We start from the raw sequence: 24,287 nt of genomic DNA on the forward strand, positions 1-24,287 counted from the left end.
ATGGCCCTTTCCTGACTCTACTAATATCTTAGAATGCCAGCCTTTGAAGACAGGTTAGGTGGCTTTATGGGCCTATATAAAATACAGGGTTGATTGCTGTGGGAGGTGAGAAGAAGTAGTTGTAGAGGTCAACCACTAGTAGAATGTGCCACATATAATGTTTACGTCTTGCCATCTAACGGAGGAATATTTTTTCATTGTAAACTGTAGATGTATTTTCCCCGCTCACTTCTTTGGATAAAGAAGTATGCATATGTAACCACAACCCTGTTAAGAGCATTTCAAGGTGAGTGGTGGTGGGGATCTCAAATTACAGGACAGCATGAAAGAACGGACATGAAAAGTAAGATAACAATAAAAGAAAACTTGGAAAATAGGACTCATTTGCTTCTTCAGGTGAACTGCATTATTATGCATGGGACCTAAGAATATTTTTTTCTTTTCCTCCCCCTGTGATGACCATGACCTGGCCCAGCAATCAAGGAGCCTCAATCCTCACCACTAACACCAGGGAGGTTGTCTCCTAGAAGAGGAAAGGATAACTAATACACACAGTAAAGTACAATTTCCCTTAAGTGCACACAGAGATCACAGTCAGTCTGGGGCTGGTTGCTCTCTTGCTCTCCAGGTCCCCAATAAGACTCCCCACTGGCACAGCTATATGGTCCAGGTCTCAGCCTAACTGGGAAAGCTAAAGCCTCCAGTACCCTCTATGTCCAACCAGTGCTTCGTGTACCTGCCAAGTAGCTGACACAACACACACACACTTTTTGAGATATGTATTTATACAACTTCACAGGCGCTACTGGGAAAGGCTGACACAGATTCTCCAGCTGTGCCCCTTTACCCATACTATACAGTAGTAATTACTGCCACCATCCAGTTAATAATATCAGCTACTAAAAGGCCCTTAAAAGGGTGTCCAGTTATTACTGTGCAACATTAGTATCCAATGTTAGTATGACTAACAGTCAAGGCTTACTTTAGAGTTGCCTATTACAATAACCTCTATAGATATGCAATGTACTCTAGAGCTTATCTCTACACAAATCAGCCACAGGTAGAAGGTTGTAAAATATTTAATAATAAATAGTTAAAACAAAAGACAAAACTACTACACCACAGAGACATCTAAGAGTTCAAAGATCACACAGAAACTTAAAATAATACAGTAGGACAAGGTCAAAGAAAAATACCTAATTAATCTTTACTAGCTTTAACTATTCATACATGAAATCACAGTGCTAAAACATGCATGTGAGCACAAGGCAGAATGCTGGTAAGTTGGATATCCAAGATCAAAATGCTTTTTGGTCTCTTGTGAGAAATAGTATTTAAACATTACTAACAAACATGTCTCTAAGACCTTCCCAAAATTACATCATTTTTGACACTTAGGTTTTCCCAGTATTCATATTGCATCATCTTAACACCTGTTCTGAGTTTTCAGGCCACAAACTGTATTATTTAGCAATCTAACACCTCCTTAGAAACTTTTAAGACATTTCACATGTATATGCTAGCAGAAACCAGAGCAATAAAGCACCTTCCACATCTAAATTCTATTCATAAACTTTAGCCTTAAAACAATGGGCATGAAATCTTCATCCAGCCGCCCTGCAGCCGAATTCTAATATGAAAGGGTACAACATGCTTCACTGGGCCAATAGAGTGCAATGATGTCACATATTTTGCAGTTCCACATTTCACAGTATTCTTTACCCTCAAGAAACATGCCTGTATTTTACATTTATTATCAAGAAAACATGCCTGTATTTTACATTTATTTATACAGTTGATAGAATTATGTATCAAATTCTATTTGACTAGGCTGGCAGCCTTTGCCCATCTCTCCCCAATCGTCACACCCCCTATAATCTTTTAATTCTTTTTCTTACCCTATGCCTGCTAAACCATCAAACCCCTGCCTCAACTGTACCCATTCATTGCTTTTCATTTTTAATAGCAATTCTAATGCATCCGGGCAGCCATAGGGTGTTTTCCATTTTCTGACCCTTCTCTCTCCCATAGTTGTGATGTACAGACTTGTAGATACAAGGACCTAGTATATGTGCTTGTGTGTGCATGCATATTTTAGTGTATGTATGCGTGCACTGCTCTGCAGATGGCCCACGAAGACTGCCGTATGGGTGGTAGCATGGCAGTTACAAGCACCTCTCTTACCCACACAATGGATGCCATGCACTTCTCTCTCCACAAGGTGTCAGACATGCAGGGAGTCAAACTACCTTCCTTCACACAAGGTGGATGATCCAGCCTCCACCGCTCACTGTCACTCTCCCCCAACAGGAGGATGGTGTGAGTACATTGCTCTGAGAATGTTATACGATCATGGAAAAGCACATGTTGTTCTGATACTGTATGCTGTTTCCCCATACCAGCTGCTCAATGTCAAACAAATTGGAAACTTGACTGTTTAAATGGTGGGAAGGTCTGATTTAAATTCATTGGTAAACATTGAATGATGCAGTCTTTCTTTGATTCCTGCATTAGTCACTAAGACACTCTGACCTTGGTGTGGCTGTTTCTTCTGTCTCGTTCATATTTCTTGTACTAGACATTGCATGATTGATAAAGGCTGTGTTGTACAAGGTGCTAGTGAAGTGGAAAGCAATGGAAATGGTCAACAAAACAGAGAGGAAAAAACTACTGCCAAGTATATAATGCTATAAGGGGAAAGGAAGAACTTTAACAAATATATTACATTATTCATGAGTGGATATTTATGTAGCAGAGGCCAACTCTGAATCAGAACCCAAAGAGAATGTATTTTTCTGGTTCTTAGCTACTGTTTGTTTCTTTTCACAGGGCAGTAAGGAGCGGTATCATTGGCAGACACAAAATGTCAAACAGAGTGGAGTGGACGACATGGTGCTACTTTCAAAGATCACAGAAGAGGCTATTGTTGAAAACTTAAAGAAGCGTTACAATGATGACTACATTTTTGTATCCTTTTTAAGAAGAACATCAGGAGAAAGGTTTGGCTCATTTTCTCGGTCCAGCTTCTACTTTGGGACAGAAGACTACTGACGGCTGAATGAGATGCAAGCTGAAAATACTGCCGAGTCATTTTGTTTGTCATAATGTGCTTTAGATTTATTTAAACATTGTTAATATATACACAATCTAGGACCTTGTATGTGGTTAAATGATTTACTCAGAATCACACAGCATGTTTTTGGAACTTACAGGTGGCAGTACTGGCACACGAGAGAGAGAGAGAAATGGGGAAATTAAGTAGGCCTGTTACTGTTAATCTGATGTGTAAGAATTTGCAGTTTTCAAACTTAATGGATGTAAGCATGGCCTAGGTACGAAATAGTATGAGATAAAAGGAAATGTAATACTATTTGTCCTGGGTCATGATAGTAGAGTTTGTCAGTACCTGCCTTATTCAGAACATTGTTAAATGGCTTTATCTTTCTATCGTTTGATGGGCAAGGCATTATAATCAAGTGCCATTGTCAAAAATGGCTTGAACTTTTGCTCTTCAGTAATTAACTCTCATCATTTCATTGAGTACTTCCCATATTTGTTCCACGAAGTCTGTTTGAGCGTTACAGAGGGTGGCATTGTGCACTTCAGTCAGCACTGTTGTTTCATAGTAGTTGGTTTTCTATTTTTATTTTATTATTGGAGGTCCTTTTTGTGTGTGTGTGTGTGTGTGTGTGTGTGTGTGTGTGTGTGTGTGTGTGTGTGTGTGTGTGTGTATCCCCTTTGTGCATGTGGGTTTTTGCTGGGGCCATCAGTTTCCCTCCACATATGAAATAAATGCAGGAAGATGAATTGGTAATATTCCAAATTACTGATAGATGTGTGCATGAGGCATATAAATGTGTGTGTGCTTTGCAGTGGGCTGGCATCCCATCTAGTATTGGTTTTGTTTTACCCTTACTGCTTACTAGTGCAGGCTTTGCCTCTCCTACGCCCCTGAATAGGGTAACGAAGGTACAGAAAATGAATGGATATTTTTGATAGACCATGTAGAAATAAATTTTTAGGTTGCTGTACGTGAGGAAGCTTGTTTTTTAATACTAGTGTGCGCTGTAGTTTATGTGGACTAATGGAAAGGAATTCAGATTCATGTTCAGTTATTCCTTTTTTTATATAAATCTGTACATTTCATTTCCCATTTTTATTTTCGCTATGTCCCATACCACTGAAACTGATTTTTATTTTGTTTGCAAATTTGACGTCTATTTACATCCATGTTGTTATTACAAGTTGCAGTTCAATTCAACACAGATGTAGATAATTTGGTCACCAGCAGACTAACTGGTTGTGACCCAATATAACTTGAGTAAAAACGTTTTTTTTCAGTGCATTTTCTGTTGAGGTAAGATCCCAGTGCCTCCCATGCAAGAGACTGCACCCCTTTTACTAATGTAGCTAATGGTAAATTTACTGCACGTTTGGGAATGGCCGCACTGCACAGCAGTAGTCACTTTGGAAAATTACTTTTCAGTAGTTTGGCTGTTGATATCCAGTTTTTAGCATTGCTGTTTATCACTAGACCAAATCCTGACTTGGGTCAGAGTAACATAATAGTTGTGCCTGATAAGAACTTGATAAAATTTCAAAGTCTAAATATCAGCCACACAAAAATATAGCATTTGACTGTGTGTATCTTGTAGACAAAAGTGGCAGTAAAATGTTTTTCTCAGCTGAACATTTTGTCCCTCACATGTTGCCTTACTTTATTGTGGTGTGCATTGTTTTTGACTATTTGAATCATTTAGTCTCACCAACACTTTTTCCTTTGTCAGTGAATGGGATTACTAAATGATCCCTTCCTGATTACTTGACATGAATGAATAGCAAATACTTGGACCTTGGAGCAGGGTTTTAAACACATTTAATAAAGCAGTGCAATATCATGATGCTAAACTGTACAATATCAGAATTCAGAGCAACAGCTTTCTTAAAGTGATACAGCTTCAAGGCATGTTAACATTGAACTTTGAACACGCATTGTATGTACAAATTCTACTTGATTTTCAATGTGTGTTTGTGTGTGCACTTGCCTAAATCTCCTTTATTATATATTTTCCAATCGTGAAATTTTGGGGTTATAGCACTCCTCCATTTTTTGGTAATACATTTTCTGACTACTGTGGTTTCTGGTTTGGTTTGCCCTGAAATTGATTCCATCTGTCCTGTTGTACCAGCAGTGGTACATTACTATAACATTCCACTTTTGTTCAGGTAGAGTATGTTAAAACATTCAGGTAACTATTTTTGTAAGAGAGCTTGTACAGCCTAACTTGCCTTTTCTGCAACTCGGCTAACTGAAAAAGCAGAACTGTGCACTTCTGAAGGTCTTGGAGCACTGTGGGTTTCTATAATGCCAGTTGTCTGCTGCCTTCAACAGACAATAACAGATGAACCAAAATATGTTCCATACCTTCACAATTCATAGACAATTTGCATAGTAAGCAAAGCTGCAGAACTGGCTTTGCATACCGTGCAAGGCTGTCTCAATACATAGTCTCCTCATAGTCCAGGAGCACAGCATTGAGCTGCTGAGCAATGAGAGTTTTTGGAGCCACATGTGAATGCAGCAGTCTGTTGGTGAAGCCTATGAAATGAGTTTCTTTAACATTCAAGTGTACTGCTCTGGAAGGAAAATTGCACAATATGACAATTCACAGACCATCCGTACCAAGCAGTAGCCGTACAGAGCAATGTGTAGATTGCATAAGAGCATGTGGAGGTTTAGGCATATAAACCTCTGCATTTCACTGAGGGAGAATCTCTGCAGGAGCTGTGGGCTGAATTAACTTCACCCTGCACAGATAGCTGACCCACGTTAGTATTGTAGTGTGGTTATATATGTAAGAGAGGGTGTGTAAGTAAGTGTGTGTGTGTAGATATATATATATATATATATATATATATATATATATATATATATATATATATATATATACAGAGACAAAAATCAATTGGGTCTATGTGTGTGTGTATATATGTGTGTGTGAGTGGTGGATGACCACTGTCTGATGCGTTCTATGGATGGAGAGATTATGAAGTCATGGATGGAAAGTGTGTTAGCACAGGATGTGTGTCTGTCTGTCTTGTAAGTTAGTGTATTTGTCTCTAAGTGTACATGTGCACAAAGTTGTATTTCTTTGTGTAGTGTTTGTTGTCAGATTGGGGTGAGTGGCTAGAGCAGAGCTGTGAGTTCTAGCAGATGAGCTCTACTTACCTTCTCCTGCCTCATAATCTCTTTGGTAAGTAACAAATGCAACTTGTGTGGATGCCTTGGGGAAGGGGGTGTGTTTCTGTGTGAAATGCTAGGTACCAATGCTATTTACTTGTGCATGAGGTAGGGAGCACAGCCTCACCTAAGTGGTTCAAAGTTATGCAGATTTTATTTAACATCTAGAAAGTGTATTACATTGGAGAAGCACAAATCACCCTTTGTAAATTCCCCCAAACTGAAAATACCTGATTTTGCTAGTACCGCAAGAATTGTATTATCAGGGAGCAATTCTATTTAATACTTTTCCTTGCCTAAAGAAAGAAGGTACATGAAGGTTCATTCTGGAAATATCAGTCCTCAATACCTTCTTAATTGTGCCAGAATTCAACATGTTATCTTTTCAATCTCATCTACCAGCAATTCTTCCACAAGCTTACCTAATGACCTCAAGAACACCTGTGCTTATATTTCCAATCATCCACACCACAGAAAATTGTTTTATGTTTTGAAATTTAATTTGAAGTTTTATTCGTTGTCCTTTGGTCTTGATACAATTACAAGGGTATTACAAAATTCCTCACTGCAGTCATGGTGATGTCCCTCCATTTCACTGTTGCAGTATTCTTCATTGATGGGATCTCCTGCCAAATATAACCCAACATCTGTCCATTGTACTAAAGTCTTATTAGAGTTTATAGGTGCCTTACATCACACACATGCTCCCATTGTGAGGCATAAAGGTGATGTATGTACACAAATACTCAGAACCTCTTTATCGGCAGTCTGAACGCCATTATCAAGCATTGGTCTGAATGCCCATCTTCTGTTCTGGTTATCAATCCATCTTCAGATAAGTGCCCCATTGGGGTTTCTTCTCTCTCTTTTCCTCAATACTGTTGTTACTTGTGCTCATGTCATCTAAGAAGGGAAAATGTCCATATGGTAGGCAGATTTCCACTAGTGTCATTTTTGCCTAGGTGATTCCCATGACCATATGCAGTGCTCTATCTGTCAAGCATTTGTCCCCATGACCCCTCCATGGTTATTTAGCTTCCCTCTCAATGTACCTTGAGGACTAGTGTTTTAATTTGTTGGCTTAGGGTGCTATGGCGGAATGCTCCTGTCCCAAGTGGCAGCTGTACTCCAAGATGAAGTCCAAAAAGTCTAAGCCTGATTACGTTGCTGTCCAGCCACTACTGGATACCTCTCTAAAAGCTATTGAAAGCCCTTAAGAATGTCCACTGCTTGCATCAGATTCCTCTGGCATGACCCTGTCAGAGGCTGTCTTGGATTTCAGTTTTCAAATGTCCTCTGAGGCTTTTCAAATGCCTGTTGTAGATGTTGAAGGGGGTATCATGGCTGTTTCTTTCCAAGGGTCCAAGAGGAATTCCTTAAATCATATTCTGGGAAGACATTCCTACTACAATCATTGAATCCCAACAAGGGACTTGAGCCATCAATGGTTGTTAGGGATGATGTCCCACTTAAGAAAAAAGGAAAAGACAAAGCATTATTTACCCCTATTGCTAAAGTTCCCCAATGTGAATGTCAGGATTTTACTCAAGACTTGTTTAATACCTTGATGGCCTTAAAGCCTCCCCAAGGGATGTCATTCCCTGGTTTTCTATGCCTCTTAAGAGGACAAAGGAACTGGATTTCAGTGATGAGGACCTAGATTCTGGAAAGAATCCCTTGCATACTCCTCTCAAATTCCTTCTCTTCTAGAGTAGTGTTCAAAGGAAGAGACTTCTTTGAGCCCAGATTTCCTCTTGGAAGAATTATTCTTTGGGGATACTGTTGATCAAATGATGGAATACTTTGTGGGATTTCTCTCAGGTCTCTGACATCCAAACGAGATAGTATGAACTTCTACAAATGGAGTCTCCTAAGTGGTCTGCAGTTCCTCCTGTGTTGGCAGCACCTTTGTACACTGTCTGTGCTGCTTCTGTACCAGCCCCTAAGAAATCTGATAGGTTATACAAGGTGTCTGAGGACCACATACCTTTGCTTAAATGTCTTTCTGCTGACCCTTATGTGGTTCAATCTCAACTGCTAAGCCTAAACTTTTGCTTTCTTCTAAGCTCCTTCTTTCTGATAAGAATAGTAGAGCATGGAGATGTTGGCTAAAAAATGTATATATTGCTGCCACCTTGCCATTTCAGGCTATTAACTACCAAACCCACATGACCAGTTAGCTATTGGTTCTCTTTTCTCAGGTAGCTTAGGTTGTGTCTAATCTGCTTGATTCAGAAGGGAAAGCTTTAGCTCTTTCCCTGCTTGGGTCCACTTCTGAGGTAGGTCATCACCCCCAAAAAATGCAGTTACTATGCTGGCAGTACCTTTTCCAGTGCTGCTGCTTTTGGTTCTCATGAGCTATTTTTGGCTTTGTCATCAGGCAATGCCTGATGATATTAAAGCCAAACTTTTGTATGTTCCTCTGGGTAACAAAAATATTTTTGGGACAGCTGCTGCTGACCTGTTCAAGTCCACATAGGGTAAGAGTAAAACCATGCAAGAACTCCAGTATATATTTGTCTCCTCTCTAACCAAATTTCAGAGGGTAATGGAATTACCCTACTAAATTTGCTTTTGTTCATAGGCAGACTCTTCAACCCCCAAAAAAGAAGGGGCCCCAGGTGTATTCACTCTGCAAAGTCCACTAGACGCCTATATCTTAGAACTCTTCTTTTCCTCCTCCTTTGCCTCCTGTTCCCCATGGCCATATCCTTTTGTCTCTCCCTCTCAAACTGGCAACCGATCACCTCAGACTCTTGGGTGCTGTCTGTCATTCGCCAGGGGTATTTCATGATATGGCAATCTATTCCCCAGTTGTCAGGCATTCTGCAGCCTCCTCCAGACGAAACTCCCTTTCCATTTTGGATCAGGGCAACATTTAACCTATTCCATCAATCCAAGTGTGAAGAGGCTTTTTACTCTAGGATGTTTTTGGTCCCTCAGAAGAAGGGGACTTGGAGGCCAGTTCTGGAGCTTTCCCTCTCTCCAACACTTTTCTCATGATAACTATAAGAATCAATCAGAGGAAGTTAGAAAGGATTGGAAAAAAGATTTTGGATAAGCAGTTTACAAAGAAACAATGGGGGGTATATGTATGTCTCCCAAATATGCAAGAAAGTCTAGAAGATTTAGGATCTTTGCTTGGACGTTTTTTCCCCAAGTAGACTCCAAAGAATTGTTACTCCGGTTGACAGCAAATGTTGGAGATGTGATGGAGAACAAAGAGGTAACTGGGAACATATTTTCTGGGAGTGTAATGAGTTGGCAGACTTTAAAGATTGCCTGCAGACTGCTCTATCAGAGATACTGGGTGCACAAATTGGTGTAACTAAGGAAATTATTTTTTTTATATGGAATCAGCATTGCCTAGACATAGTAAGGCCTTGCTGAGTCTGATTATGGTAGCTACCAAAAAAGCAATTACTAGAAATTGGAAATTAAAGTCTAAACCAACTTTGCTAGAAGTAGCAAATATAGTAACAGAGATAAAACAACTGGAATTGGGATCTTTAGAAAAGGGTTAGGAGCAAATTACATAGGAAATAAATAGGAATTGTCAGAACAATCCATGCAGAGGAGGACCAAGGTTTAAAAGAAGGCAGGATTTGAATGAGCTATGTAATGTTTGACTGGAAAGATTATAAGTAATGTATGTTTACAAACCATGTTGACACAGTTGTCATTGTAATGTATAATGTTTGCTGAAATTGTGTCAGTATGGTTTGTTTTCATTTATATAAATGTAAGATTGCCTGTGTGACTTCCCTGCACTGGCCCAGTAATCAAGGAGCCTCAGTCCTCACCACTAACACCAGTGAGGGACGTGCACATTGGGAGGATGACAAGTACATACACACAGTAAAGTACAGTTTCCCTTAGGAACATACAGAGATCACAGTCAGTCTGGGGCTGGCTTCTCTCTCTCCAGATCCCCCAGTAAGACTACCCACTGGCACAGCTATAGGGTTAAGATCTCAGCCGAGTGGTCAAGCCAAAACTGCCAGCACCCTCTCTGTCCAATCAGTGCTTTGTGTCCCTGCCCAAGTAGCTGACACACACACACACACTTTGAGATTTAATTGACAATACTCATTAACTCAACACAGTGACAACAGAGTTCAGAATCACAGGAAATATTTTAAAACAACATTGCAGGACAGTCTCAAATAAATGCAGAAAACATCTAAACTAATATTTACTATATTCCTATCAATATCAAAGGGATACTATGTCCTAAATGACTTACAGAACCAGGCAAATATTGATGAGAAGTGCTGATGAGAGGATGTTTCTAGATACAAAGACAAGATAGAAAATGCCCAGACTTTCTCTGAGAGATGGTTCTTAAATTAATAATACTCATTACTGCTGGGTTAGCTGGATGACATCACTATTTGACACCTCTGCCTTCAGTTCCCAGGGTAACAAAAACTTAAAATATAGCACCTCTGTATCAAAAATATTTATCTTACAGTACTTTGCAACTGTTTGCTTTGGTTTGTTGTATTTAACTATCTGATTCTTGTTGTGTTCTTCTCACAAAGTAATACCACAAACGTCTTGCCTGTAACAGTGTTTTCACTTATACCAAGGCTATTGTATAATTGTTAGATGTAAACTGTTTGTAGTAAACCATTTTCTTGTCTTTCCTAACTCTAGAGATATGAATTTGATTGCTTCTAAGTGATTAGCTAAGTATTTTGCCTAACTATTTTGTAGTGTGCCATCTAATACATTTTTGTCTCTCTCTTGTCTTTCTCTCCTTCTCTCTTGTTCCTGTTTTGATACATATCTGCTTTCACCTCTTCAGCCTGCCTACCCTCCACTAGGAGATTATTATCCACCAGGGACCCAAGGTCCCACCCCAGTCATCCAACTGTAACATCACTTCATAAGTGTAAACTGCTGTTCTCACACGAAAAGTGATGAGAGAGTATGTGCAATTTGTAAGTTTGGCTTTATAGCTAATTCATTTCACTGCTTTAATCCTTATTGTTATTTATTGTAGGCCTCACAGCCTGAACACCCAGTAGCCATACCCCCCCTAAATCCAGTAGACTATGTATAATCCCTCTCATACTCCTAGTTTTATTAACCCATTCACATATATTGTCTTTCTAGCCCTAGTCTAGCCTTGCCTTTTTTCCTCACCTCTGTGGTTATAAACCTGACTGCCCACTAGGTGGCACCCTCCTATCTGCTCCTCTCTTGTAGCCCCTCATCCTCATAAGGCTGTCTTCTTTTTAAACTCCTTTTTAGCATTCTTACAACTGACCCTACCTATTACCTGTTCTGCTATACTTTCCCACTTTCTGCCTTTACAAATCACTTATACTACTTCCTACTCTTCTACACAGATCACAAACCTACTTACCCCTGCAGCCGCTCCTCCACAATCAGAATTCCACTGATTGTTCACCTCGACTGTCTCACTCAGCTGTCTCAACCCGCTCCGTTTGCCCTGCGGGCTCACTCCGCTCCCCTCCCTACCCCCAATTCCCACTCACCCCCTGGGGTCCTCAATATATTTTCACTAAACCACACCCCTATTTTACCTATACCAATCAAATAGTTCTCCTTATTACTACTCCCCACCAAACGTATTCACTTACCTCTCCTAGCTATATCACATATCCACCCCACCCTTACAGTTTCAACTACCTAGCTGCTATTACTACATACCCCATATCTATCTTCACATCTTATACCTACATCATGGCCAATGTTTCCTACCTAACTCAACTAAAATTCATAGCCTTTGTTTCGCTCCTACCTCCTCTAATAACTATCTACACATTAACCTCTTATGAACAACCACTCCACCCAAACCTTCTACTGCCCTCCAGGCTCACTTCCACACCACTACTACCTATCTCTTTACAGCTTTAACACCACAATTTGTCCCTGCTACCTGCAAGCCAAATATCACAGACTAACCCATATAAAATATAGTACTCTCCATGCAAGAAAAACACTTTGTTTTTATTTCCTTAAAGTTAACAACCCCACATATAAAATACTCCACTTAGCCCTGCTAGATGGAGACATTCATCCTAATCCTGGCCCAAACAATATTCCTAACACTGTACAAATCACCTCTAACATTACTCTTGCACATACACCTAATAAGCCTCCAAACTCTTTCAATAGCACATCTTAACATTCGAAGCATTAAAAACAAGACTGCCCATCTTCATGCCCTACTAGAATTCTACCAATTTGATTTCCTATGTCTATCAGAAACATGGCTAAAGCCATCCATTAATGACAATGAACTTACCCCACCTGCCTACAATATCCTAAGAATGGACCGTATTAACAAAAAGGGAGGGGGTGTAGCAGTCCTCCATAAAAATAATCTACAAGTCACCACATCTAACATAAATCTACCTATATTTAATAACTCTGAAATCCTTGTCACTAAACTTCAAATCAACAAATTCAAATCCATTAACATCGCTTGTATTTACCTTCCCCTGGTAATAACATTAATACCCTTGAAAGCATTCTTAACTGGGTATCTATCAATCTTCCACAAGAAACTTTAATACTTGTGGACTTTAACATCGATTGGAAGTCCTGCAGTACCCCTCATCCCACCACCCACATTAATCTTTATGGCTTCTCTCAAGTCATTACCTCCCCTACAAGAATTAATAAAACCAACAACAAAGAAAGTATATTAGATTGGATTCTTACAAACTCTCCACATCTCACATACAAGGCAGGAACCCTCCCTGATGATCTAAGTGATCACTTACTCACTTATATCATCAGACACAAAATTAACATACCTAACCCTACTACATATCGTACAATCCGGACTAAAAAATTCTTCAACCCTGAACTTTTCCAGCTAGAACTCAAACACTGTGATTGGTCACCACTAAAAACACTCCCCCTACTTTAATTCCACATTCTTATCCATCCTTGACCAACATGCCCCTGTACGCTCTATTAGAAGTAACACTAAACCTGCCCCATGGCTCACCAAAGCAACTAGACAGAAAATTCTCCTCAGAAACAAATCTTGGTCAAAATGGCACACTACCAGGAATTCAACAGACCACCAAACCTTTAGACAACTTAGAAATACTACTAAAAAAGCTATCCTGCTAGATAAAAAAACTTTTATATCCAACTACAACAAACTAACCAAAGAAATCCACAAAAATTTTGGTCCAGCATCAACAAACTCCTACACCCAGGCCAAACTATTACACCTATCCCACAAGGCTCTAACCAAGATAATCTAACACAAACTGCCAATGCCTTTAATTCTTTCTTTACAGATACCATTCAAACACTAGCTAAGCAATTATCTCCAACTTCCCCTAATCTAACCACCTCTCCAACTTACCCTATTCCATTATTTCAGCTAAAACCTGTTCCTACATCCTTCATTTGCTCTCTTCTAGAAAAACTGAAACCCACTACCCCCTCTGCTGACCATCTACCTGCTGAATACCTGCAAAAAGGTGCCAAAGCCATAGCCCTCCCCATTTCCATACTCATAAACAGAACTATAACTGAAGGAAATATCCCATCTATCTGGAAAATCTCACACATCATCCCCCTTCATAAAGGTGGTAACTCCATTGACATCTCAAACTATAGACCAATAGCCTTACTCTCTCCACTGGCAAAAATAATGGAAAAATGTGTCCATAAGCAACTACTCACCCATCTAGTTGATAATAACTTACTTGCCAACTGTCAACATGGATTTAGACCTAACCACAGCACCACCACAGCCCTTCTCTCCTTCACAGACTGTATAAATTCTACCGTAATAACAATACCCTTTCCTCTTCTGTCTTCATTGATTTATCTAAGGTTTTTGATATGGTTAATCACCAGCTCCTTATTGAAATACTTAAATCTCTTTCTCTTGATACTCTAGCATTACAATGGTTCAAATCCTACTTGGAGAATAGACAACAAGCAGTACTATGGGAAAGCAACCTATCTTCTCACACCCCCAATTTCCCTTGGTGTCCCCCAGGGCTCCATTTTAGGCCCATTGTTATTTTCCATTTTCATTAATGACCTCCACCTAGCAATCCCACATGCTACCTACATTCAATATGCAGATGACTCCACCATTATTTGCTCAGCTAATACTCCTACCGAGCTACAATCCCTTACACAAAATGCATTTAATACAGTGGAACAATGGTTTTTAAACAGTTGCCTTCTACTTAACCCTAAAAAAACTAAACTCCTACTTTTTACTCCTACTCGTAGGTCTGCCCCTCTTCACTTTACTCTTACATCCAACAATGGGACTCTCATATCTCCTGACACAACCACCAAACTTCTTGGAATAACCATAGATAATAATCTAAACTTTGACACTCCTACTAACATCACTATAAAAACAGTAAATAATAAACTGGGATCCCTTTTCAGAATCAAACCCTTCCTTACTCCTTCAACCAAAATCGCTATAGCTAGAACTCATTTAATCACTACCTTACTCTATGCCTCACCCATATACACCAATCTCTCAAAAAACAACCTAAACAAACTTGCTACTGCCTATCACTCCATTGCTAGATTTGCCACAGGATCTCCTTTTAGAACACATCACTGCAACAACCTAAAACAACTAGGATGGCTAGAGTTTCATAACCAGATACTATCTCAACAACTCACTATTATCCATAAGAGCTTGTACTACCCCACCTATACACCTATACTGACTACCCTCATTACCCTCTACAACAATCTTAAGAACCTACGCTCCTCTAATAAGCCACTTATTGCTATCAACAAATCCAACAACTCAGCTGGAGATTCTCTGTTTTCTAACTCTGTAGGCAAACACTGGAACAGGCTTCCCTCTGAACTCCTATCTCTGACCTCCATAAGACTCTTTAAACTAAAAATAAAACAATTTCTCAGTACTCACTGGCTTTGTCCTTGTACTAACCCTGACTAACTGTCTTCTCTGCTCCTAACAAGAGTATATTCCACCTACTTACATCCTCTTGCTGCTTCCTATATATCTTTATTTCACTGTATCATATGATACATTTGTATAATTTATCAACTGTATATACTTTTTATCCTGCTTCCAATTGAAAACTACTAATTTGTTTTTATATGTATTGCATTGCATATCACCTCAGCATGAGCTAGGTATGCTAGTAATGACAACTGTACCTAATCTGTATGTCTGTAATCTGTTTACACCCTTTTTAACTACCGTTATAATTCTTTGAATTTGAGACAATTATTACAGTCATATATTGTGTCTGTGTATGGCTGTAACTGCTTAGAGCTATTTTACTACTGTTATACTTCTTTGAACTTGTGATTATTTTTTACTGTGTAAAATTATCTGTGTTGGAGCTTTTCTCCCCGGGCCTCTACTGAAAATGGATTTTATTCCAGTTAGACTAGCCCGGTCAACAAATGCAAAATAAAAAATAAATAAAAATAAAATAAATCTTTTAGAAGTTTGCCTGGAACTGGAATTTGTAAAACAGTTACACACTTTTACCTATGAAACCTGTAATTATTTCTGTTTCCAGACAATAGAAGGAATTTCTAGCTTCAAACAGTCTGTCTCCTAGCTGAGATAAACACCATTGTAAACAATTCACTTATTTTCTTAAAGTTTGCAACTTAATTCTGTTCATTTCCAGTAGGGTACACTGTGGTTATGTCCTTGAAGATCAGCACATAACATGCAGTTTAACATAACATATAGTTTTCTTACATTTGTAGGACAAGTGTACAAACCATATTACTATTCACAAATACTATAGAATTATTTACAAAATTCCAGCTAGCTGGGCTGGTAGCCTTCACAGCCTGTGTCATATGGGATAATTTAATAAAGATGATTCTTGTTTAAAAAAAAAAAAAAATTTTCTCATGGTCCTTTCTTTAAGGATGCTGTCTCTGCAGACTTTTTGCCTCTTCTCTCCTAGGCCTTCTTGGTCTCTCTAGACCTCAAGGATGCCTTTCTTCACATCCCTATTCACCCTCTGGGAATTTTTTACATTTCTCACACAAGACAAGGGATCTTTTATCCATCCTCACCTTTCCAATCTTCAAATCACACTCAGGGTGATAGGATTTTGATCCCATTTAGATACCTTTTTTTTCTGAGGACATGCTTCTGAATCTGCCAGAAGCCAGGAAATCCGCTACCAGAAAATTATACATGTCTAAAAGGAAAAGAGTTTCTGTTTGGTGCCTCTCTCACCATCGGGATCTCTTCTCAATAGGGTTTTTTTCTGGTTCTCTCTTATTTGTGTGATCTACTCCATGCTAGCTTGCCATGTTCTTCAGTTAAAGCTCACCTGTCCTCTATCTTTGCTTGTCTTCCCTTGAACCCTCCTTTGGTCTCTCTGTTTCAGGTCGAGCAATTTCTTAGTCATCCCTCATATCAAGTCCTTGAGAAAGCCTCCTTGAGATCTCAATTTTGTACTTGAAAAATAGACTAAGGCTCCTTTTGAACCTGCTAGTTCAGCTTCCTTGCAACTTTGTACTTGGAAGATTGTACTGCTGTTAGTTCTTTTCAGCCTAGAGTGTGTCTGACCTTCAAGCTTTTATGACCATTCCTTTTTTTTAAATTTTTCACAGGGACAGGGTGCCTCTTCATACTAATCCTTTTATACCCAAGGTGGTCAATAAGTTGTCCCTTAATTAGTCTATTCACCTTTCTTCTTATTTTCGTTCTGTGCAGTCTGCCAGTTAGAAGGTTCTCCACACCTTGTACTTAGTTAGATCACTCCAATATTATTTGGATAAAACAAGGTTGTTCACAAATCTATGCAACTTTTTCTTTCTTTTCATCCCAGGACTTTGGGTTTAGCTGCTTTCAAGCAAAACATCACCTCCCAGGTCTCCAAAGCCATTTCCTTTTATTTCATGCAAATGTCTTTTTTCATCTTTAAGGCACATTTCACTAGGGTGGTTGGCTCTTCTGGTGCCTTTTTCAAAGCTTTGGACCCTAGTTCCATCACTGAAGCTCCTACTCGGTCTTCTGTTCATACTTTTACTAAGCATTACAGATTGGATGTTGTTTCTAGGGCCAGAGCAGGCTTAGGCAGAGCAATTATGAGTGGGGTTTATAGAGGGCTCTTCAGTGCCTTCCTCCTCCCAGTCATCTTCTTTGCTCTTATACTCTCTCTTCTGTAAAGAATACTGTAACAGTGATATAGTTGTGTAAAATGTTACCATAACAGTAGATGTCCTTTTCTTCATTGTTGCAATATTCGGTCCATCCCTCTGTTATGACTCTTGCCCCTGCCTTTTCTTACCCTCCTGGCTAAGGGCACTTGTTTCCTTTCTGAACTTTTTTCTTCTGAATGTACATATTCTATGTTGTCCTTTGGGTATTTTGTTTCTCTTGGGGAAATTCAGCTCTGAGTATTTGCACCCGTACATCACCTTTATGCCCTATGTCCTGTGAGTACACCTCCTGTAAAATCTAAAAGCTTTGGTATACTGGCCGGACTTTGGACTATCTTTGGCAGGAGATCCCTTCAGTAAGGAATACTGCATATGTAGAGACTGTGTGATAGGCAGAGGGAATCAGAAAGGGCATTCCAGGTTTAAGGGATAGCTGATTAATCTATGGATGCTTTAGACCTGGCTTGAACAGGAGAGGGTATGTTCCAAGAACATAAGTCTAAGATGTATTGTCAAGAAAGGACAGCGGTAATCACAAAAATGTCAAGGAAATGAAATCCACGGTCCTGGCTCTTCAGTATTTTCATTCCCTCTGGTCTCTAGGAACCCTTTGGATTCTTGATGCACAATATTACTGTAATGTGGTACATCAACAAACAAGGAGGAACACAATCCTCTTAACTTTGCAGATTAGCAATGACCTCCTAGGAGATTGTTATCCAACACAGTCTGTTCCTTCAGGCAGTTTACATTCCCTCAGAGACTAATTCAGTGGCAGATTATTTAAGCAGGTCTGAGACAAACCCACACAAACAGAACCGAGAGATCTTCCTGCAGATTATCTGTCAGTGGGACACTCAACAAATAGACCTGTTTGCTTCCACACTAAACGGGCATCTCAGACTCTTTTTGTTACAAAGTGTCATCTCCAGAGGCTTAAAGAAATGATATTTTAGTCTCTTGGAAAGGGAAATTCCTTTATGCAGTTACTCTCTTTCTCATAATTTCAAGCATTTCTCTCAAAACTAAGAAAAATTGAAAAATGCTAATAGTAATTCCCTTTTTGCTCTGGCAATATTGGCTCTCCCTTCTTCATCTGACATAGGGTGATCACTAAAAGTTACCTCACTGGGTGGACACACAACAGAATTGCTTTTTCATTCATCCAAAGTTACTAACTCTGAATCTGACAGTAGGGTTTTGATATAATTTAGTCAACTATATTTTGAAGAAACAATACAAGTATTATAGGAGGCTAGAAAACCTTCCATAAGGCAATTTTACATTTCCAGATGGAAAAATTTTTGTATTCAGTGCCATAAAAAGACAGGACCCTTATCAAATGGGTATTCCCACTATTCTTTATTATCTATGTGAATTGCTCAATTCTAAACTGGCATATTCTTCTATAAAAGTACATTTGTCAGCCACCTCCACCTGTTTACCAATGGATCCACTTCTTTCTACATGTTTTGAGATCAAACAGTTTCTTAAATTTTCAATGAAATGTCATTGAACCAATCTATTCATTTGCCAGCCTTCTTCCACAATCCACAAAGCAAGGGAGAAAGAACTCTACATTTGCTGGGTATTCATAGACAGCTTAGATTCTATGTAGGCAAAACTAAGACCATTAGAAAAATCTGATCAGCTATTTATCTTTTATCAGGATAAAAAGCTGTGTTGCCCTTTCTCAAAACAGGCTCTGTCCAGGTGGATTTCCTTGGCCTATCCCCTTTTGTTCATCTTTTCATGGAACATCCCTTTCATGACAGATTAAAGTTCATTCTGCTTGGGCTGCTCTTAGCCTCTTCCAAGTCTTCACCCTTTTTGCTGTCATATGTTAGCGCCATATCATGGTTTGGACACTGCATCAACCTGAATACGCCCTTATTTCAAGTCACACATAAAAGAGACCCTTGTGAATCATGTTTCTGCAGCCTTGACCCAGAATTCCTCAGCAGTTTATATTTTGTACTTTTAGAAGTTTTATAGCTGTGTCATGAGCTTTAGTATACAAGCATTGCTCTTTCCATAGAAGGCTGTGGCACTGTTGTACATTAATAATTGCTATCTCGCTGTAGCTTTTGCAGCATCATACAGCCTTACAAGCCTGTTGATTCCTGTTTTTGCACCTACCATTTTATTTTTTCTTTATTTTCCATTTGTTAAACTGTGGGAGAATTCTACCTTAAGTGGAGTATTTTCAGGCTCAGCCTGTGAAAGCAAAGAATACACAAAATATATGAATCCAGAGATCCACTTGGGAGTTCCATAGCTAAGGTAAGCAAATGTTAGTAATATGACAATGTCTTATATTCCCATGTTGCAGTATTCTTACTGTGGGATTCTCCACCTCAGGCAACACCAACGTCAGCTCCTATACAAAAGTTTAAGCCTGATTGCTGTTGGTGCGTGGGACGTCACACACAGGGCCATAAACCAGGTGCCTTAAATGTGACGTCTGCACGCACAGACCTCAGAATTTTTCTACTGTAGTAGAACATCAGATCAATCACATCACCCCTCTACTATCAAGACGTCTAAAGCTAAGTACCCCATTGGGGAATTCTTAAAATGTATTATCGCTTGAGCTTGGTTTGCTTGTTTGTTCTTAGCCGATGTCCGCTAAGAAGGGTAAATGCTGATGCAGATGTCAAATTCTGCATAAGGACACCCATGGCTGTTGTATTATTCTGTTTTAGGCTGGGAAAATGACCATACCTCCTGCGCCATTTGCCAATCATTCATCCCTAAAACACTTAGAAACCATGTAGCCGCCCTTAATCTATATTTGGAAAATCAGAGGCTCAAAAAGTTAGCACTTAGGATGGATCCTGAATTGGCCACCCTGGTGGAACCACCAGGAAAAAAGGCCAAATACCTGTGCCCTTCTGTTGTCGGATGCCTTCCAACTGCCGAAGTATGGGTTGAGGGATGTCCGCTAGTGGCATCTACTTCCGTCGGCTCCCCTTGATGAAGCCGCTTCTGAAGTACTGGCCGGCATGTCCACAGAGGTTTACTCAGACTTTGGTTTTGGTATGTCCACAGAGGTTTACTCAGACTTTGGTTTTGATTGAAGATGAGGGGGGCCCAGGCTCCACTGGATACCCATCTGGGATACAGGAATCTGAATCCTCTTCCTTAGCTTAGGCCCCTGAAACTAGACTTTCTCCCTCTCCCAAAACTACCCCTTTAAAAAGAAAGCAAAAAAAGCAAACATCTTTCTCCCTCTTCTGAAGTACTACCTGACTGGCAATCTTACACACAGTCTTTGATGCAGGCCTTCATGGCCCTTAGCCCAAGACCTGTCTCAGCTACTTCTATTCCACCTCCCACTTATCAGGAAGAAGAAGAGGAAGTTTTTTTCCTCATCATCAGATGAGTCTATTTCTTATTCATCACAAATAGCTTCTCCCCTGGAATACTATTCCCCAGATGAGGAATCCATAGAAAGGGACTCTCCTCCAGAAGACATCACTTTAGGAGAGACCATTACTAAAATGAAAGAATATTTCAAATGGGATACTTCCCAAATGACTGAAACTCAAAAAAGATATTTTGAGCTGCTGCAAGTTGAATCTCCATCACCATCTGCCACCCCCCAGTTATTCCTCCATACCTATATGACTCTCAGCCACCTGCTCTTAAGAGAACTGATCATTTCTATAAGGTGCCTGATTACCACAAATTTCTTGAGAAACCCCCTTGGCAGACCCTGCAGTGATAGCTGTGGCCCCAGGCAAGCAGTTGAGACTGATGCCTTCCTCGTCCATTCTGCCGACTGACAAGGAGAGCAAGAATATGGACAGTTTGGGCAAGAAGGTTTATACCTCTTCCACCATAGCCTTCAGAGCCATTAACTACCAAACCCATATGATTAATTATGCTTTAGACTGTTTCCCAAGCATCTACACTTCTATCCTCCCTGCCTGACTCTCCCAACAAGTCAGAAGTAGCATCAAAACTGACTCTGGCATCCCACATAGCCAGGCACTCGATTAGATTCAGTTATGACACAGCAGAGGCCTCTGCTAGAGCTGCTGTATTTGCATCTTTGCTTCGCAGATGTTCATGGCTTTGGCTACAACCATTGGCTGAAGATTTCAAATCTAATATTCTGGACAGTCCCACTAGACCACAACCTCCTGTTTGAAAAACAGTCTGGTGAACTGTTTAAGAACCTTCAGGAGAAGAGCAAGGAACTACAAGACATTAAGCACCTTCTGTATCTCCTATACCAAAATACTACAGAAACTGAGCAGCTAAGACCTCATATGTCTGAAGAACCCCCTCCACTGCTACTCCTTCTTCCAGGCATAGGAAAGGAACCAGGAGGCAAACCTCTTCCAGGCTCGCCTCTTCTCAGCCTACCCACAGACAGCCCTTTCAAGACAGAAATGGCATCAACAATGCATGACTGCCTTGCCCATCTCCCCCTGTCAGCCCATCCCCCCCACTGCCTGCACTTTTGGAGAGCAGTCACCTCTGATCACTGGGTTCTGGCAGTAGAAGAAAAGGGATATTTCCAATCTTGAAAAGAAAGGCCCACACCACAGAGCAATTCCACCCCCCCCCCAAAAAAAAAACAACTACACCTTATTCCTTACATTGTACAGGATCTACTGGCCCATATAACCTGTCCCCTCAGGACAAGAAGGAAAAGGTTTCTACTTGAGGCTATTCCTAGTAACAAAAAAGGCTGGACCATGGAGGCCAATCCTGGATTTGTCTTTTCTAAACCTCTTCCTAAAAGTCCCTTTCTTCAGAATACTGTCCCATCAGACCCTCCTTCCACTACTGCCACCCCAACTGTTCATGGCCACTCTAGACCTGAAGGAGGCCTACCTCCACATCCCTATACAACCCTCTCACAAAGTGCTTGCACTTTGCTGGGCCCTGTTCTCACTTTCAATTTACTGCCCTGCCCTTTGGTTTATCCACTGCACCCAGGGTCTTCACCAAAATATCTAGCTCCTGCCATAGCCTATTGCAGGACCAAGGGCATTCAAATATACCCCTATCTAGATACAATTCTCATTCTTGCAGAGAAAGAAAAACCCTAAAAAGCTACCTGCAGTTTCCCATGTCTCTACTGCAAGGGTTGGGGTTCACCCTCAATCTCCCCAAATCATCCTTTGCACCAGAGCAAGACAAAATCTTCCTGGGATGCAGGGTCCGAACAGGCCTGATGAAGGCATTCCTTCCTTAGGATAAGGTAATTTCCTTAACAGACCACTTCCAGGATCTTATCCAGACCCACCAACTGTCAGCAAGACAATTCATGCGACTTCTAGGTCTTATGGCAGCCACTATTCCTATGCTACCACTAGCCAGGATGCATCCCCTCATCTGGAGATGCTGGGTGATAAACTTTTAATACCCTTCAGACACCAGTACTCTGAGGACATGCTTTCTGTCCTGATGGAGGCCAGAAAACCTAACACAAGGAGATTCTACATTTTAAAATGAGAAAGATTCTCCAAATGGTGTCTCCAAAGGCCTAGGGATCCCTTTCTAGCAGCTGTACCTCTAGTATTAGCTTATGTGTGTGAGCTTATCAAGGCAGGCCTTTCATACTCTTCAATGAAAGTACACCTTTCTGCTGTCTCTACCTGCTTACCCTTACACCCTCCTTTACTCTCCAGGCTAGATGTTGAATTGTTTCTGAAGGGGGTCTTGCACATCAGACCACTGAAGAAGCCTGTCCCACTGCCTTGGGACCTAAACTTTATCCTGGAAAAACTCACGCTGGCTCAATTTGAGCACTACAAATGTGCACATGGAAAACAATCCTGCAGGTAGCCCTCACCTCAGCCAGAAGGGTTTCAGAGTTACAGGCTCTCATGGCATGCCCCACTACACTATCTTCCACAAAGATAGGATGACCCTGTGCACCAACCCTTCCTTCATGCCCAAAGTGGTCAACGAGCTATCATTAAATCAGTCCATTCACCTACCCACCTTCTTTCCCTCTACTACCAATGACAGTGAGAGAATACTGTAGTCCCTGGATATTCACAGGAAGCTAAGGTTTTACTTGGACAAAACTAAGACCATCAGAAAATCTAATAAACTCTTTGTATCCTTTCATCCCAGGGCCCTGGGCAAGGCAGTCTCCAAACAAACTATCTCCTGTTGGATCAGGAAAACTATTTGCTTCTGCTACTCCTATCATGGCAAGGATTTACTTCGGGAGGTAAGAGCACACTCTGCTAGAGCAGTAGCATCCACCAAGGTCTTTTTCAAAAGCCTAGACACTGCCTCCATCCTGGAGGCAACCACCTGGTCCACTATACACACCGTTACCAGACACTACAAATTGGATCATATTTCCAGAGCCAGAACAGGTTTCGCTAGGGCAATCCTGCAGGGATTTCTGGAATCGGCTACCTCTACCTCCACACTTCCTCCTTCCTAAGCTGTTTTACTCTCCCAGAGTGAGAATACCGCAACATGGGAATAGAAGAGCACAGAATAGTTCTGTAAAATCTTACCATAACCATAGATGTCCTTCTCTTCCATGTTGCAGTATTCCTTCCCTCCCACCTATCCCCTGCATTCCTTTCCACCTGTCTGTAGGGCACCACATAGACTTTGGTCACACTGGGCAAGCCGTGGCATTTTACCAGGCTGTATGGCACCAGCTGGCTCTACCTAGTCTACTTTCTGACTGGGCAGTTAGTTCTGAGGTCTGCATGCAGATGTCACATTTAATGTACCTGGTTTATGGCCCTCTGCATGTGACATCCCACTCATCAACAGCAACCAGGCTTAAGCTTTTGTATAGAAGCCGACGTTCGGGTTGCCTGAGGTGGAGAATCCCACAGAAAGAATACTGCAACATGGAAGAGCAGGACACCTATCGTTATGGTAAGATTTTGCACAACTATTC

At 40.5% G+C, this 24,287-nt stretch overlaps 1 protein-coding gene across 1 annotated transcript in view; it reads left to right on the forward strand.

Annotated features, from left to right (window-relative positions):
* Positions 1–24,287, forward strand: part of LOC122808363 (unconventional myosin-Ie-like) — a gene marked incomplete in the record, with an annotated part of 1,223,059 nt that overhangs the window by 132,764 nt on the left and 1,066,008 nt on the right. Inside the window, 1 exon segment of the mRNA XM_044079330.1 lies at positions 2,830–2,967. Coding sequence (XP_043935265.1) covers positions 2,830–2,967 — 138 coding nt within the window.

This window comes from Protopterus annectens, chromosome 8.part0, assembly GCF_019279795.1.
Source record: "Protopterus annectens isolate FY-2018-M chromosome 8.part0, PAN1.0, whole genome shotgun sequence".
Lineage (NCBI taxonomy): Eukaryota > Metazoa > Chordata > Ceratodontiformes > Protopteridae > Protopterus > Protopterus annectens.